General features: G+C 41.9%; 1 protein-coding gene across 2 annotated transcripts in view; it reads left to right on the top strand.

The window, feature by feature from the left end:
- The window catches only part of LOC147024348 (importin-7-like), a 138,341-nt gene extending 127,739 nt beyond the window's left edge, over positions 1-10,602 (top strand). For both annotated transcript variants that reach the window (XM_085884175.1, XM_085884176.1), the window contains 4 exons: positions 324-535; positions 5,984-6,196; positions 9,092-9,208; positions 9,335-10,602. In XM_085884175.1, the coding sequence (XP_085740301.1) occupies positions 324-535; positions 5,984-6,196; positions 9,092-9,208; positions 9,335-9,429 (637 nt within the window). In that variant the 3' untranslated portion in view covers positions 9,430-10,602. The remainder of the gene's footprint in view (positions 1-323; positions 536-5,983; positions 6,197-9,091; positions 9,209-9,334) is intronic.
- Positions 10,603-18,539: the final 7,937 nt, after the last annotated feature.

Below are 18,539 nucleotides of genomic sequence, written 5' to 3'. Positions count from 1 at the left end.
CATGGGTTAATTAATTGCATTCACTACACGAAGACGATGTTTAAAGTGCGGTATTTCCTGTGAAATTAACTCGCTCTGAATTAAGAGGAAGTAAGGCTTGGTATTTTGGTAGCCAGCCATATATTTTGTCGATTTTGGTACCCTGCACTATCAATCATTATTTTCTGGCAAGAAGCTTGGTGAAATTTTGTCAAACTTTTTGGACAAGCTGTACTTTTGTCTTTAGTGTTTATGGTTGCCATTGTTAGATTGTAGGCAGGGCTTGATGGAAGTCTCGTATCGATGAATTACAAATGACTGCTATTATTGCCTTCCTTCTTTAGGATTCATGACCGAAAACTGTGTGTTCTTGGACTGTGCGTACTTATGGAGATGCAGCAACGGCCAGAGCCAGTAACACGTGCAGCATGTCAGTTAGTGCCGGCACTGTTGCTGCTGTTGCAAGGCCTTCGTCGAGCATATGCAAGCCGGTCTGAGGGTGAGGAAGAAAGTGATGACGAGGAAGAGGATGATGATGAAGTGGACATCGCTACTGGTAAGCTTACAGAAAAAGGGAGCCATATCGTGCCGACTGGTGGCCTCTTCCAGATGTAGAAGCATCTGGTGATCACAAATAATTTCGAGGGGAGGGGTTTTCTCCAAAGTGCATGTAATGAAAAAATATATTTAACACTCAAAGTTGGCAAAGGAGATATATATATATATATATATATATATATATATATATATATATATATATATATATATATATATATATATATATATATATATATATATATATATATATATATTCATAAAAATAAAGTTGAGACCAGACTCGACTAACTCCCAGTTTGACATCACTCGATTATAGAACCCTGGGTTGTGATGCACACCCCAAGACAGTTATTGGGGTCAAGCAAAAAAATCACTGCCAAACAATTATGCCTTCATCATTACTTGTATCCATTACTTAAAGGAGCAGCGTCCGTCCGTCACTCTTTAATGGGTGAAACTGCTTCCATATATTATGGCAATCCATTACGGTAACGACCCATACTGAGATTTGCGCATGTTCATCATCAGAAAAGCATTCTGCGATTACAGGTCATTGAGGTGCTATTTCGATATGCTGATTCGTCGTTTAATCCACTTCATCCAGATGGGGTGCTATGCTAACCCAGGCAAAAATGCTGCAGTTATAATTATAGCTTATGAGAGTTGTACTCACATATAGTGTAGTTGGTAACAGGTCTTGCTATAGTAGTCTGCAGAGGATTACTACAGGAAAGGAATGCTATTTTTGCCTGGGAACACATCATGACCACGATTGTATGAATTACTCCCATGGTGGTATTTTTTTTGAGGTATTTTTGTAGAAGTTAGTTAGGTACAAAAGCTTGCAAGCTTGTTTCACTGATCGGATGTCCGCCAGGCAGGAGAGCGTCTGTCTGTGTCGGTAAATACGGAAATAGCATCCATTGATGGATTTTTCCATCGCCATTCCCTCCTTAGGGCTTCACGGAAAATACCGGTGTTGTTTTGAAATTGTACCAAGTAAAGACTCGATTCTGCTGCACACTAATGCAAAATTGACAATGTCCGTTGGTCGTGATGAGGTTTGTGATCACATCGATACGACGGCAATTTAAACCTTCACAAGGAACTTTGATGCAGGAGGCCATTTGGCCCATCATGCCTGTGCTGCACCACCACCATGTTAAATAAATCCATCAGGTTTTCAATTCATTTTCATCTTGGGGGGGGGGGGGAGGAGTGGGGATGAGAAAAGTGTGGCAGACACAGGAACGAGTGTTATAAATGCAAATAAAATCAATATTTTGAAACCCATTTGTTTATTACGACTTGCGACTTTCCCTTGTCCACATCACACCTGACATCGTGTGTGTTTACTGGCCCCTGCTGGAGGGGGTGGTTAGAATTGTTACTTCCGTTGATCTCTTTGTCGAGAACATCACAAATTTTAACCTCCCCTGTGGATTTGCCATTGAAGCCATGCCGAAATGTTTTCTCACATGCTAAATCTGCAATGTCTATTATAAGATAGCAGTTTATCATAAGAATGCACGGGATGACGAAAACTGAGAATCCCGGGACAAAAGATAGACGGACATGAAAATTAGCAGATAAATAAATAAAGTACTCACGATCCGACATAACGAAAACTCGCTTAATACAGGAAATGTAATCGAATGAAAATGGCCACGAGCGCACAACAGAGAGATCTTTTGGGCAGACATTATGACAGACAGACAGACAGACATTTTGGGCATTATGGCGTCAACGATCCACCAAGTAAAGAAATGCACAGATAACATAAGGGGGTAGTGAATGCTCTGGTTTACACTAAAGCGAAGGTGACTCCGGTAAACTGCTCCATCACATGATCATGAGTTTAAAGGGGTAGAGAATGCTCTGGTTTACACCAGAGCGAGGGTGAACTGCTCCATCACATGGACGTAAGTTTAAAGGAGGAAGTGAATGCTCTGGTTTTGCACCACAGGCACAGATGATTCCAGTAAATTGTATTAATAGTCCTGCAAAGTCGTGTGGTATTCAGTATTCATTTATTTTCTGACAACTAAATGCTGTACCAACTAACTGAAAATAATCTTCCCAGCAATGGATGTTCAGGTGAAATTAAAAAAAATTCTTCCCCAAACATCACTTTCATTTGCATAGTTTTTGTTATTTGCAAAACGAAGTTTTTGCAAGATATGTTGGTCAGCTTGTATGTTTTTTTTTTTTGTTTGTCTGTAATCACGTATAAAAAATTCTGCAGAGCACAGTTATCATTGGAAATTTTTGTAACTTTGCATATCAGAGGCCTATAGAGGTCCCTTTCAGCGCACAAAATTTTGAAGGTCAAGGTCAAGGTCACTGTCGCAAATCAGGGGAGTCGACGAAACCCTTATTTTTTGAGTCATTTTGATCGGATCATCTTCAAACTTCATGGGAATATAGTTCATGGTCTGGCGCTCAGCTGATTGATTTTTGGTGGCGATTGGCCTTGACCTTCATATGTTTTTTGTTTTTTTCCTGTAATCACGTATAAATCACTCTGCAGAGCACAGTTATCATTGGAAATTTTTGTAACTTCGCATATCAGAGGCCTATAGAGGTCCCTTTCAGCGCATAAAATTTTGAAGATCAATGTCAAAGGTCAAGGTCACTTTGTCGCAAATCAGGGGAAACGACGAAACCCTTATTTTTTGAGGAATTTTAATCGAATCGTCTCCAAACTCTATGGGAATATAGTTAATGGTCTGGCGCTCAGCTGATTAGTTTTTGGTGGCGATTGGCCTTGACCTTCATGGTTAGCACCTGAGGTCAAACATATTTGACCCCAAGGTCAAATTTTCAAGTTTTAGGAACCATATCATGTAGTAACTCAAATTGAACACCTCGATGAGTGCTTTCTAGATATGTCAAGCTTGAGACATTATGACGTCATTTGGTGACGTTATGAGGCAAACATATTTTTCATGGTTACTCTGTTGAACGATTCTCATCGGAATATCTCGTAGGCAGATATTCCTCAAGGAGTCGCTCCTGGTGGATAGCAGCTTTGTTCACCTCAGTGTGACCTTAAAGAAGTCACACGTGGTCACCTTTTGGCAAGATAAGGGTTACCCTGAGGGTGACATTGGTTTTTTTATTGTTTTTTTGTTACAATTTGGACAGGATCATCCCCAAAATGTATATTTTTCAAAAGTTCTACAGTTTAACCCATGCTCCTTATTCGAAAGGCTTCCTGCTGTCGTTGAATAATATGGGTATACGTTTGAACCAAATAAGCAGGAAATATAAATATTGACCTTGCGGTCTCCTTTGGGAGCTCTCCAGTCTTCTCTGATTGTGAACCTCCATAGATGTTCTGAGTTTAAAAAAAAAAAAATTCTGTTTTGACCCCTTTGACCCTAAGTCCACCCCTCCCCCTCCCATCCCCCCATGAACAGGGGTTCAAATCCAAAAAATCGTTACATATTTAATGCGCCCCCCCAATGTTGATTGCATATATAGAGTTTCATTTTTTTTAAATGTTTAAATATTGAGCCCGTAATTACTTTTTTGACCTTTTGATCCTGTGCCCAGGGCCCCAGGGAGGTGGGACCAAAATGACTGTGCTCGAGTACCTCCTTACCATGTGGTGCTCATAACTACCAAGTTTGCTAAATTTCTGCACAACCATTTAGGAGGATATAGCACGACGCATGGACGGACACACAGACGGAGTCGATTACAAAAGCCTCACTTATTTATTTATTTACTTGTTTATTTTAAGCATGGGGATTAGAAACGTTTTCACTGCAAAAGAAGGCTTCTCTATCCCAATGACTTCTAAAGGTATTTTTGGCCAGAAGCACCACAAAAGAAAAACATCGATTGCGTCGTGTAGAACGAACCAGTTTTTGTTTTTGGACAACCTTATTTGCTCCATGCAACAATGAGGACCCACGCCTCTGCCCCATGCATTTGCCTCTGAACCCCGAGCCAGGATGGCAGTGGAAAATCCCGGACCCCAATTTTCTTCAATCAGCTGGTCCACCCCAAACGATATACACAAACAAAAATACCTAAATTCAGATCTGCCTTGAACTGTCACCAAAACAATATTGTGTAGGACGACGGCAAACATTTCATAATCTGTGCAATACAGGGTTCAGAAATGCTTATCTTGTTGTTATTTACGGACTTGATCAGAAAGACCGTTTTTAAGTCTGCACCAACAAAGTCGCTGGAGGCATTATGTTTTTGGGTTGTCCTTATAGCTGTCCGTGCGTCTGTCCATTTGTCCGTGATCGGTTTTCATTGCCGTGATAACTGAAGAACTGCTGAAGGGATCCAAGTCAAACTTTGTACAAGTATGGATAATGAAGCAAAGATGAACTGATTCGGTGTTGGAATCAAGAAGTCAAAGGTAAGAGGTCATGTTATGTGAAAATTCTCTTCACATGATGCTAACTTGTGAACCAGTGATTGGATTTTGACCAAACTTGATACAAGTATGTATAATGATGTAAAAAGATGAACAGATTGGATTTTGGTATCAAGAGGTCATGTCAGGTAAAAATGTGAAGCTTGAGAACAGCTGAACGGATTTATATCAAACTTGGTACAAGTATTACAACGATGTAATCGTGTGGACGGAGGCATATCGGATGACGTCGAAGAGTGCCGTTCCAGTTTAACTCCACGCTGCCTGTGCACAAATATCGTTGGCACTTACTGTGCAGGTTTGAGTTTCATTTTCTACATGTTGACTCGATCATCTTCACATACCATGGAACTTTGCGTGAATGGGGAACTATACAAGGTCTTTCCATTGCAGAGATTGTGCAACCACTTTTTAACAAGGCTTTTCTTTTCATCGTTCATCGGCTCTGGTGTACCAAACAGAAATGCTTCTTGTATCCGTTTGTGTGTTGCTCGAATGAAATGCTCTGCACGCCATCATTTTCCTGAAAAAAATGGGCATTCGATAAACTACGATCCCAAAATGCACCACCACCCTCCCCATGCTCACATTGTTAAATTTGATTTTTCTTAATTGCAAAATACGATTCCAGAATGCATCAGTTCCAGCCGTTTGGCATTCCCCACAGGATAACATCATGGTCACGATGAATTCTTTCAAGGAGCAGGTCGGTATGGTGCAATATAAATAAAACATCGCGTCGTATGAAAAAAAAAAATTAAAGAAATACCACGAGAACTCGTTGAGCCTTGTACTGGTGTCAACTTGTGCAAACAGTTGTTGGCATTGTGCACAATTGTCCCTTTCAGTGTGGTCTGTGTTGTGAGCCTGTGAGTCTCTCATTCTCACTCGATCTCACTCTTACGTTTCATAAACTGTTCAACAATGAATGTATGAATCTATCAGAAGTTCATTGTATGCATCTTTATTTGTTTACTTGATTATTCCACAACACCCCCTGCCACCCTCTCTCCCTCCATCCCTCCCTTGTTTTTTTTCTTCCAGAGGAGCTTGCCAGCGACGAAGATGAGATTAATGAGATGGATCAGCAGTATCTGGAAATGCTGGCCAGAGAAGCTGGGGAAGATAATGAGGAAGATTACGAAGATGATCCAGACCATGAAGAAGATGAATCTCCTCTAGAAGAGTACACGACTCCAATTGACAGTGAGGACTCTGGTATTGATGAATATCAGACGTTCAAAGCTGTGTTACAAGGTCAGCAATTTCGATTGCTCTCCTCCTTCGTTGGTTTTAATCTGTCCAGTTAAAAGGCAAAATGACACTCCCAGGGCCTGAAGAATGCCATCTAGATTTTGAGGACAAAGTTCTGCTGTTTATCATATCAAGCACAAGAGCCTTTTTGAATGGTCTTTCTCATATTTTTACTCCACGTCCTCTTTTTAGAATATTCGTTGATTTTTATCGTCCGAGGTTAGTTTTCTTCAGTTTTACAAGCTCATGTCATTTTTGATTTATTGGTGCTTTATCAATTTTCATTCTACTCGGTTTATGGCGAAGTGAATTGGTGCAGTTGCTTCAATCAAGTCGTCTCCTTTATTTTTATTTATTTTTATTTTTTTCTAATTCCTAACATCTGGTTAAGGTACTTCGTTTTCAATTGCCACACGACACTTAGGGGTCAGGTCATATGTGATCAATATCATCGATATAAAAACTGGAACGGCACTCGGTGGAGCCCATACCTCCGCCAGGCTGGATAGTTTACGTTTTGTATCTCACCGATAGGCCGGATCTGCATGCGTAAATAAACCCAAATCGAATCAGCTTGTTCTTGTCACTTACCCAACTCATCCACCAAGTTTTGTCATAATCCATCCATAACATTTTGAGATATCTTGCTATGTGTATCATTTTTTGCACTATCTCTCAATGGTGAAGAATCTCTTAAATAATTCTCGTGTCTGAATCTGGATCCGGAACTTCACGAAAATCGAATCAATTAGTCCTTGTCGCACACCTAACCCTTCCACCAAGTTTAGTCCAAATCCATCCATAACTTTTTGAGACATCCTGCCCACAAACAAACAAACGGGTGAATACATAACCTCCATCCACGTTCGGTAGTGGAGGTAATAATTTTTGGGCCGAGAAAGTCTTGACATTGCTAATGCACATTTTGTTATGTTTGTATATGGAAACTTTGGCTCATGGACGATCTAGCAAAATGACAGAGAGCAGCAGGTTTATAAACAAATGAATTATCAAAGGGGAGCAAGGAGACAATGACACTGCGCATGAGTGGATGACTGGCAAAAAGGAATGGAACGGTAAAGGGTTGGGGTGTGGGGGATGAGGGGGAAGAGAGCAGGGGTAAGTGTGAGAGGAAGCATGAGGTGATTTATGGGCACCACTTTTTCAGGAATGAAGGGGCACAAGATGACAGACAAAGGGAGTCTGTTCCACAATCCTCTCAAACGCATCACCTCCACCTTCAAACTCAACAGCTTGGAAAAACCTCCACAATCCCATCACCACCATAACTTTGTAACAGCAAAACAACAATAAAACGCTCAACGAACTCCACTCCACGATCCATCGATCTGAACAAACCCTTCCACGCTCCTCCCAAGTAACACTAGTCAGATTTTTTCTGTTTACCACCTTGCACTCAAAACTTGTCAGCACAAACTTGATCCAAGTGAGCACCTGCTGTGCCCACGCTGTCTTGAACCCGACACCGTACCACACCTTATAGGCCTGGTGTTGGCTTAATGGTGAAGGTGGCTGCCTTAAGATCTTAGGGTCTTTAGTTCGTGCCCCTGTTGTGCCGTTAAGTAACACCAGGTGGGTTGACTCAGCCTGTCATCCTTCTGAGGTTGGCAAAATGAGTGCCAGCTTACTGGAAACAGGGGGCACTGCATCAGTGGTGCAGCCATACTCCCAGCATTTACGAAACCAGCAGCCACAGGCTGCAGACAAAATAATAAATAAAACCGCACATTTTCACAACTTGACCTCAATTCATACAATATAAACAATGCTTCAACATCTATTCTCTTTACAATATCAAGGGGAATCTGGTTGGAGTGGCCAGATTTTTCGGAGCCGCAGGCCTCCAGTGAGGATGTTACTTGATGGTAAACTGGAAACGGATGAAGAGTACAAGAGCGAAGATCCTAAGAATTGTAATATGTTGCCACATCATGGGAATGTATGTTTCCTCAAAGCACTTCCTTCGATGTGGAACTTGGTTTAGTGAGTTCAAGGCTGTTGGTTTTCGGGGTTTCATGAAGAACCATTCTGTCAGCAGAGTGGAGCGCTTGTATCCCGATAACCTACAGTCATTTAAGCACATTGTCCTGTCATTTCAGCTCAATATAACTTCGTTGCAGATAATTTAAGGTGCAAAGTTTTCCAGTTATTTCCAAACTGAAGGTGGACGGAGGTTGTTTTCACCCCTGTTTGTTTGTGTGTCTGTTTATCTGTGAGCACGATATCTCAAAATGTTATGTATGGATTTGGACAGTTTGGGTGTGTGACAGGACGAATTGATTAGATTTTGGGGAAGAACAGGATCTGGATACGAGAATTTAATTTTTCAAGTAATTCTTCATCATTGAGAGATTGAACCGAAAAATTATGCAAAGCATGATATCTCAAACAGTGTTGTGTTTCATGATATCTCAAACATGACATCTCAAACAAAACAATATCCCTGTGTTGTAAGAGGCGACCAGGGTTGCGTCGGGAAGGGCATCCGGCGTAAAACTTGTGCCAAATCACTATGCGGATCATACGGATGATCCGCTGTGGCGACCCCTAACGGGAGCAGCCGAAAGAAGAAGATGAAGAGGATATCTCAAACAGATTTGGACTAAATTTGGTGGATGATTTGGGTAGGTGACAAGGACAAGCTCATTAGGTTTTGGTTCAGGTCCAGATCCAGATCCAGCCTATCAGTGGGATACAAAACGTAAACTGTTCAGCCTGGTGGAGGTATGCTGTCTACCGAGTGCCGTTCTAGTTGTACTTGTGATCATTTGAACAGTTGTGTACAAGTTCGTAATTGTGCTCAAAATATATTTGTCGTTTTAGCAACTCTATTCTGATTGACCTCTCTCCCAACTAATGCTTCCACTCTGTGAACAGTGTTGGAAGAAAGAGATCCTGCATGGCATGGTGCACTTACAGCCCACCTCTCTGTGGAGCAATGTCGCCAAGTGCAAGAGCTTTTCTCATTTGCAGATCAGCGAATGGCTGCTGCAGGTTTTCTCCTTATTTGATTCTGCTTGTATTTCAATTGCATACTTTTATCAACTCGTTTCCTTCAATCTTGCTTATTCTTATCCCCTTGAACGTTCTTTCGACATATCCTGTTTCGTGTCTTTACAGAGTCCAAACGGATTGAGAAACAAGGAGGATATCAGTTTCAAGCCCATGTCGTGCCAACGTCATTTAACTTCACAACGCATCCAGGGATCAACTGAAATGACATGTCTTTTCAAGATTCACCATGACTATTTGAAAGCTTCCCTCTTTTGGCCTTTCAGATGAAACAACAAATATGATTCTTGGCGAATCTTCTGTCAGCTCACCACCTCCATCGACGACTCGGAACCATCTATGGATTGTGCTTTTATCATGAACTGTTTTAACATGATACACTCAAGAAGTTCGTGACTTGAACTGTGAGGCTTTTTGCATCTCTCATCACAATACAAGGCTAAAGGAGCGTGTTGAGCTCTCGCTTCAATGTTGAGTCTCCTTTTTTTGCTTAAGATGAAGGATGAACTACATCATATTAAAAGGCTATATGTAATTCAGTGAATAGCTACTCTCCTGGATCATTACATCATACAAAGTTAGACTTCAGTTTTGCAATGAATTTGATTTCTTATCTACTCTTGACAAACTTCCCTTACGATCCAGAAATCCTCCTCATAGCCCCTCCCCTTTTATGGCTTGATTGTTTTGTTTTTTTTTGCCATTCCCCCAGTTTTCCACCTTAACAATATGATGTAAAAACAGGTTGCCTTGTGCAGCATTGAAGTCAGAGTATGGAGTCTGATGGGCCATGAACAAATTGTTTGGTTTGTGGTTGTTTTCCACAAGCAAAACTTGTAAAGGATTTTTGTTTGATTTTTTTTGTTTTTTTTATATTGATTTTTAAAAAACATTTTTATTATTATTGTTATTTTATTTTAAAATAAGCTACCTAATGCTTTTTGTTATTTTGAAGTTTTTCCTCGCATTCTTTTCAGCAGCTTTTTCATTTGTTGTTTTACATACTACATTATTTAGAATTACCTTCTCAATGTAATTTTGTGGTGCCGGACAAGCCTGTGCATATGTTTATTTTTTAATTATTTCTATTTTCTTGAAATCCTGGCTGTACGATGTTATCCCACAACTTTTTAACAATATTAAAATATTTTGTCATCTTGAAGTACAGTACTTTAAAATGTATAGTAGAAATATCTCAAAAAAGGATGCTTTTTATGAAATTAAAATACTGCCATGGAATACCGACCTATTTGGATGACATTGTCAGAAATGGAGACATTCACATCCTTTTAAACACTTCCTGGTATGCTCCCCCTCCCCCCCCCCCTCCACAAAGAGGGGGACAAAATTACAACCAATTAAAATGGGGAAAAGTTTTGACCTGGTGACTTCTTAGTTTGTTATCCAATTTGAAATGCATAATTGTCATCTGTTTATGCGAAAGATTTCTTTACTGGGTTTGAAGATAAGGTCCATCTCCTTTCCTCATCATCTTGTTTCCTTGTTTATTTTTCCAAAGATGTCATGTTTATTCTTGACCTTAAATCTCGTCAACTACTGAAAATGTCTCGAGACAAACTTCAACACAACTTGTTTGAAGTTTTTTTAATCTTGTGCATTTTTCATGATTTATTTTATTCACTTTTTTTTTTGCTATTTTGCCATTTTTATCTCTTTATAACCTTTCATCAAGGAACATTAAATTTGTCTCAAATAACAAAGGCCCCCTACCAGTTTAGAGCAAAGTTAAAAGCTTTACATAACATTTGCAGGGCAACTATGTACTACAAGAGGCTGTTTTCGTAACTGAAATAGTTGTAAAAGGCATCACACATAGTAACTCCAAATCAACTGGCCATTGGGTTTTGCCTTTATTTGCGTCTCTTCAACACAAAGTGTAGACCGAGGAATGTATGGCAAAACACGTGCACGTAAACAATCCCTAACCCCTTTTCTGCATGCTGCACAACGTGTGAAAGAGCGATGCAGGCAGAGGAGGTCTTCATCAGGTCAGTGAGTGCAGAAAAGCTCAAATATAGCTATGGGAGATACGAGATGACATGCAGGTCTTGCAAGACTACACCTGTCTCCAAGCACGTTCCTCTCCGACTCCCTTCTCTTCTCTGATCCTCCCGACCGCCAATCCTGACTTGATCCTCTCTCTGTCTCTCTCTGTCTAGTCATGCCCATCCATCATCCACTCCTGGGGTGTGGTTTGCTTTTTGACCTGCAGAGAGACAGAGATATTCAACACCAGGGCTCAGAAATTTCCGTGCAGCTTCTCTTCACGATCGTACTTGCCGACGCCGCTCCTCTACGAAATGGTGCCACCTTCTTCCCCAATGGCACAACATGAGGCACGGTCTCGCACGACTCAGCTGAACAGTCAATGGCCTGCATCTTACTCCATCACGCGAGCAAATCCGCTTCAGCACGAACATGAGAATCATGCAGCCTTCTTCACCGTGTCGAGGGGAAGCCAGAAAAGCGAGACATCTCTCCCCAAGCACGTTCCTCACCGACTCCCTTCTCTTCGCTTCTCTGATCCTCCCGACCGCCAATCCTGACTTGATCCTCTCTCTGTCTCTCTCTGTCCAGTCATGCCCATCCATCATCCACCTCGGGGGCGTGGTTTGCTAGTTGTCATTCCTGGAGGCAGGGATTTGGCCTGCTTGGAAATGTCCGACTTGGTTGTTGTTGTTCTAAGGACATGGTTCCTTTTTATTGCCGGTCCTGTAATGCAAAAACATAGGAAAAGGTCATGGGGGACAATCACAGGCTGGGAGAAATTAGCCTTAATCCCTACCTAATTAACACAGCACCACCCCAACAATCTCGAGGATGCGTAACACAAGCTAATAGTTACCCTACTTAAGTTGCATCGAAATGTCTCCTACTCGTCCACGGACCTTACTACCCCATACAATCTTACCTTTACTCTGAAATTCCTCCATCGACTGCACAAACACAACAATGTTTTACCACTCCGGAATTTACCAAAGATACCACTGCCTTCAAAAGGGCAAGATGGGAATCATACCAAAGTAGAAAGCCATACTCCATGGAGCTTCAGATCAAGGCCTTGTACATTGTAATGAGCTGAAAATGGCAAAAATTGACTTTGCTTTACTTTGAATTCTGTGCTGATGACTGGCCTTGGAGACTATCTGAAAAAGGTCATGTGGCATTTTACACTGCTAAAAAGATATGGTGTGACCAATACAGCTTGTGGAATCTCCAGGAATTTTGAGGATCTCCAAGAATCTTGAGGACTTCAATCGTAAGGCCAAGTGTCTCTCAAGAGTGCACCAATCTCTCCCCCCACCCATCTCTGGAGGGGGTCCACAAAAATACTTTGGAGGATTCACAAACTGATTCTGTGATGGTGGGCAACTTGCCCCTCTCTCGCTACTCAACTGCCGACCTCGTAACCTAATTGCATCATTTGTGGTAGAGGTTTCTGTTGTTTTTTTTTTTAATAATATAGAATCTTTACATTACTGCTAAGGCCTTAGTTATTTTATAACTTTGTTTACGCAGTTCTTCAGCTAAAATGTAGGGTCGGTCGGTCGAAATATAAGTATAATTTCAATTTTTAGAAATTATATATTTTTATGATTTTTTTTCGGATGTTCCATGGAAAAGACAAGTGTAGGTGGGGGGAAAATAAATATAAATCCCGGACCAGGAGGATCGAAGAAAACATTGAAGATGGAAGACCATTCAAATGCAGGATGCTCATGTTCACTGTATCATCTGATGTGAAAAACAATAAAGAAGGATTAAAACTTGTTTTTACAATATAGTCTGGCATGTTTTTCCTATCGAAACCTGTTGGATCATCAAACAAATGGAAACAATGCAGAGAAAATTGCTGTCCAAGTCATAGATGTGTGCGTGCACACCAGTGCATAGTGCTGGATATGGTTTTAAAAAGGTGTCTACTCCGAGTCAACACGCTCAAAACTGTCAATCAGAGCCATAACCAGCTCTTACTTTTCAGCGGGCATCTGATCGTCCCATCTCCCCATCCCCATGAGCACATCAAATGCTGATTTCTGGTCTGTTGAAGGCTGAATATCAGCATCTCGCAGGGAAACTTTGACGTACTTGGCACCAAAATCTTTCAATACGAACAGCGGTGTACAACTTTCGACGGAAACAAAATCGGCACGATCGAGAGTAGCCTGCGAATCATCCCTGCTGCTGCACTGAATTGATGCAATCGTTTGGCCAGAATATTCGTCATCAAGATGTTGCGTGATTAAATCACCAATGCAATCACTCAAATTTATACCTCCGACATACTTCTTAACAATCACTTTCGCCCCAGAAACCACAGTCAATCTGAACCACGCTGGCCACTGCTCAGACGTCATGACCGAAGATGACTGTGCAGTTTGGTGAAAGGGGACTCGGCATTTTGGCACGCACGCACGAAATTATATTTTGAAAATAAATGCCGACGTTTACATTTCGGGTTTTCAAACTTTTGCACCTTCGGCGGAAAATGTATATATATATATAAAAGGCTAAAAATGTGTTTTATATTTATATTTCATTTCGGCAAATATACCGTCGGCGGATCCGTAAACCAAGTTATAAAATAATAAGGCCTAAACAGTCGTTCAAGATATAACAAGACAGCAAAAACTTTTATTATTATTATTTTTTTTTTAATGCCTCTGTTGACTAAGTGGCCGGAGGCAGTATATTTTCAGGTTCTCAGTCTGATTATTCGTCCATCCATGATAGGCTTTTCATTACCGCTATAAATTAAGAATGGCTGAAAGGATCGAAGTCAACCTTGGTACAAGTATGATCATGATGTATACATAAACTGATTAGATTATGGGGTCAAGAGGTCAAAGGTCAGATGTCATCATCATGTTAGGTAAAAATGTGATTTGAGAACAGCTGAGGGGTTTAAATTAAATTTGGTGCATGGATAAAATCAATGCTCATCATGAAGGACACCGTGGGATCTTTAACATCCACAAACTAATGCTAGCAGACAGGACACCAGTTTAACGTGCCTCCAAGGGGGACCCACTTTGATCATTCACCTTGCTTGGATGACAATGTTTAGTTGGGCCGAGGTGTGTGTGTGTGTGTGTGTGTGTGTGTGTGTGTGTGTGTGTGTGTGTGTGTGTGTGTGTGTGTGTGTGTGTGTGTGTGTGTGTGTGTGTGTGTGTGTGTCCAAAACCATGAAACTTAGCAGCCTGAAACTTTTCATGCAAACTAAGGGAACTCCAAGGGAGCGCATGAGTGAAAATTTGGTTTTTCCGTTTCCTTCCTGAAAGTCCCTGTATCTTGTATAGTCCATCTTGTATACCCTGTGTTCCCTACCGCATCCCTCTCCCTTCCACAGATCTAATGTTTGTTCCCCACTGTTTTGTCATTACCTCTTCTCTACATACACACATATATATGTGTGTATATATATATATATATATATATATATATATATATATATATATATGTATATATATATATATATATATGTATAGATATGTATATTTATATGTTTGTATATATGTATACATATGTCTGCATATAAGTATGTATATATGCATGTGTATACAAGTATGTATATATACACATTTCTATATACATACATTTATAAATATATATGTATATATATATATATATATATATATATATATATATATATATATATGTATGTAATATATGTAAATATTTTTGTTTGAACTCGGTTGAATAATTCAAACATCCACGTATGGGAGGGAGAGACATTCAATGCATTATGCATAGCATCTCCCTCTCTCACCGAGCACTCTAAATCAGGGCCTTTTATACACACGAGCAAACAAGGGTGGACAGGTATGGAAAAAAAAAACCCAGAATACATCTGGCAGTCAAGGCCACAACTCAGTTGAGAAGCTAGGATGAGAACAGCCTCCCCGACATCTTCCCAGTGAAGATACGAGTCGTGAAGCAAGATCAAACAATAAAAAGAAACAAGTTATAAATCAATGAGGCAATAAGGAATATACAAAGCATTCCTCAAAGTGATTCGAGCATTCCACATTCTATCAAGTGCCACAGATAAAAAGCAGCTGTCTGCAGGAGTGTCCTTTCTCTCAGAAGCCAAAATACTTATTTAATTTAAGTTTCCAGTTGACTCAGAACACTGGAACATTCATGTTAGCCACATTTAATTGGTACACTTTATTTGCAATAAAATTTATTGATATTTAGCAATTCAATCTCCGAAAAGCATATATTATTAAAAGGTACAAATGTGTTTCGAGTATGTACTGTATGTGAGATAGCATGTCAGCAAACAGCCAAGGAGAGCGTGTATTATGTCTGTATTTTTAACTACTTCGATAAGTGCAACACCATGCTCTGGAACTTGTTTTTGTTGGCCATGGCGATATAGTCAACAGGGATCCTTTTTTTTTCGGTAATTACATACGCAGTTTTCTTTTTACCGTTTTGTGTGATCTTCTTTCATTACAAACTATTAAAATAAATGTACTGATAGTTGCTGCAATATATAAATAGTTGGTAGTTTCTGCAAGCGAAGAGGTACTTTTTTGTTGCTGCAAGTGAGGAGGGGTTTTTTTTTTGCTTTCCACTATTTTGTGTGATCTGCTTTCATGAGAAAATATGAATATAAAAATACAAATCGTTGCTGCAATATATTAATATACATGCAGGTATGCCTTTGCCAGGTAGCTCGCAAGAGTTTTAATTTTTAAATGTTCCTGCCTGGTTTTATACACACAATGGTTAAAAAGAAAACGTTGCCCTTTGGGCACATTTATTCGCTCCAGTAATGCCCTGGTACGCTGCCTCCCCTCCACTTATGCTGCCTTCCATCCCCCTCCCCTCACGTTTCCTTCCCTTCCCCTTATGCTGCCTTACCTTTCTGTTCTGCTGCCTTTCCCACCCCTCACCTCAACTTCTCTTCACATTGTCTTCCTTCCCCTCACACTGCCTTCCCATTCCCTCCCCTCACACTGCCTTCCTATTTCCTCCCCACACGCTGCCTTCCCATTCCCTCCCCTCACATTGCCTTCCTATTTTCTCACCACACGCTGCCTTCCCTCCCCCACCTGATGCTGTCTCTCCCCTCCTCATGCTGTCTCCCCCTCCTCATGCTATCTCCCCCTCCTCATGCTGTCTCCCCCCTCCTCATGCTGTCTCCCCCTCCTCATGCTATCTCCCCTCCTCATGCTGTCTCCCCCACCTCATGCTATCTCCCCCAACCTCATGCTGTCTCCCCCACCTCATGCTGTCTCCCCCACCTCATGCTGTCTCCCCCACCTCATGCTGTCTCCCCCACCTCATGCTGTCTCCCCCTCCTCATGCTGTCTCCCCCTCCTCATGCTGTCTCCCCCACCTCATGCTATCTCCCCCACCTCATGCTGTCTCCCCTCCTCATGCTGTCTCCCCCCACCTCATGCTGTCTCCCCCCACCTCATGCTGTCTCCCCCCACCTCATGCTGTCTCCCCCACCTCATGCTGTCTCCCCCACCTCATGCTGTCTCCCCCCACCTCATGCTGTCTCCCCTCCTCATGCTGTCTCCCCCTCCTCATGCTGTCTCCCCCTCCTCATGCTGTCTCCCCCACCTCATGCTATCTCCCTCCACCTCATGCTGTCTCCCCCACCTCATGCTGTCTCCCCCACCTCATGCTGTCTCCCCCCTGCTCATGCTATCTCCCCTCCTCATGCTGTCTCCCCCTCCTCATGCTGTCTCCCCTCCTCATGCTGTCTCCCCCTCCTCATGCTGTCTCCCCCACCTCATGCTGTCTCCCCACCTCATGCTGTCTCCCCCACCTCATGCTGTCTCCCCCTCCTCATGCTGTCTCCCCCCACCTCATGCTATCTCCCCCACCTCATGCTGTCTCCCCTCACGCTGCGTCCCCCACCCACACTGCTTCCACCTCCCCTCCCGCTGCCTTCCCTCCCCTCCCCTCCCACTGCCTTCCCTCCCCTCTTGCTGCCTTCCCTTCCCTCCCCTCTCGCTGCCTTCCCTCCCCTCTTGCTGCCTTCTCTTTCCTTGCCCTCTCATTGCCTTCCATCGCCTTCCCCTGATGCCATCCTCCTCCATCACCATGCAACTCTCCAGAGGTCAAGAAGAAGAAAGGGTGTCAATGAATTTGTGAATTGAACAAATGAAAGCCTTTATTTTTTATATATATTTTGAAGCAGTCGGAACTGCTGCTCGGATCAATCCCGCAAGGTTAAGAGATTATAGAGCTCATCATCCATGTGGAAATCAAGTAAAGGCACAAACATTGGCATGGCTTTTTTAACTGTTGAAGGAAAATGCCCCTCCTTCCTTTCCTCGATGCTTACCTCCTAAAAAAGCCCCTCCACCCCCCCCACATGTTTCCCCCCTTCCCCCTGTCTTTCTCTCAAGTTCTCAAATTAAACGCAGATCCAGAACACTCCTTTCCCCTCCCCACTACTCCCTCCCCCATCCCAGAGTATATAGCGACGTGTGGTGAGGCCTCACACTCCCCCCCCCCCACCCACATCATAATATTCACGTCCGCCAAGCAAAGGGTTGTATTTGCTAGTGATGTAATAATGTGGGTGGAGGCATATCTGTCAAAGTCAAAGTGCCGTTCTCCTGGTTATTTTTAATGAAACAACTTACAGTACCTTCAGAAAGTATTCACATCCCTTGACTCTTTCACATTTTGTTGTGTTCCAGGCTGAATTTAAAATGGATTAAATTGAGACCTTTTGTCTCCAATGTCCACAAAATATCCCATAATGTCAAAGTGGAATTTTATTTTTTACAAATCAATCAAAAATGAAAATCTGAAATGTCTTGCGTCAATAAATATTCAACCCCTTTGCTATGACACTCCAAAATGAGCTCAGGTGCATCAAATTTATTTTTTATCATCCTTGAGATGTCTCTACAACTTGATTGGAGTCCACTTGTGGCCAATTCAATTGATTGGACATGATCTCGGAAGAAATACACCTTTCTATATGAGGTCCCACAGTTGACGGTGCATGTCAGAGCAGAAACTCCACCATGAAGTTCAAGGAACTGTCTGCAGAACTTTGGGATAGAATTGTGAGGAGGTATACATCTGGGGAAGGGTTTCAAACAATTTCTGGACTGTTGAATGTTCCCACGAGCACAGTGAGCTCCATCATGAGGAAATGGAAAAAACATGGAACTTCCCAGACTCTTCCGATAGCTGTCCGTCCGACGAAATAGAGCAACAGAGCAAGAAGGGCCTTGGTCAGGGAGGTGACCAAGAACCCAATGATGACTCTGACAGAACGACAGAATCCCTTGGCTGAGATGGGAGAACC

Source organism: Eptatretus burgeri, chromosome 6 (genome assembly GCF_056783735.1).
Source record: "Eptatretus burgeri isolate ZD-2024b chromosome 6, Ebu_testis_v1, whole genome shotgun sequence".
Classification (NCBI taxonomy): domain Eukaryota; kingdom Metazoa; phylum Chordata; class Myxini; order Myxiniformes; family Myxinidae; genus Eptatretus; species Eptatretus burgeri.
The sequence above is the reverse complement of the archived record's forward strand: the minus strand, read 5'-3'. Positions and strand labels throughout refer to the sequence as shown.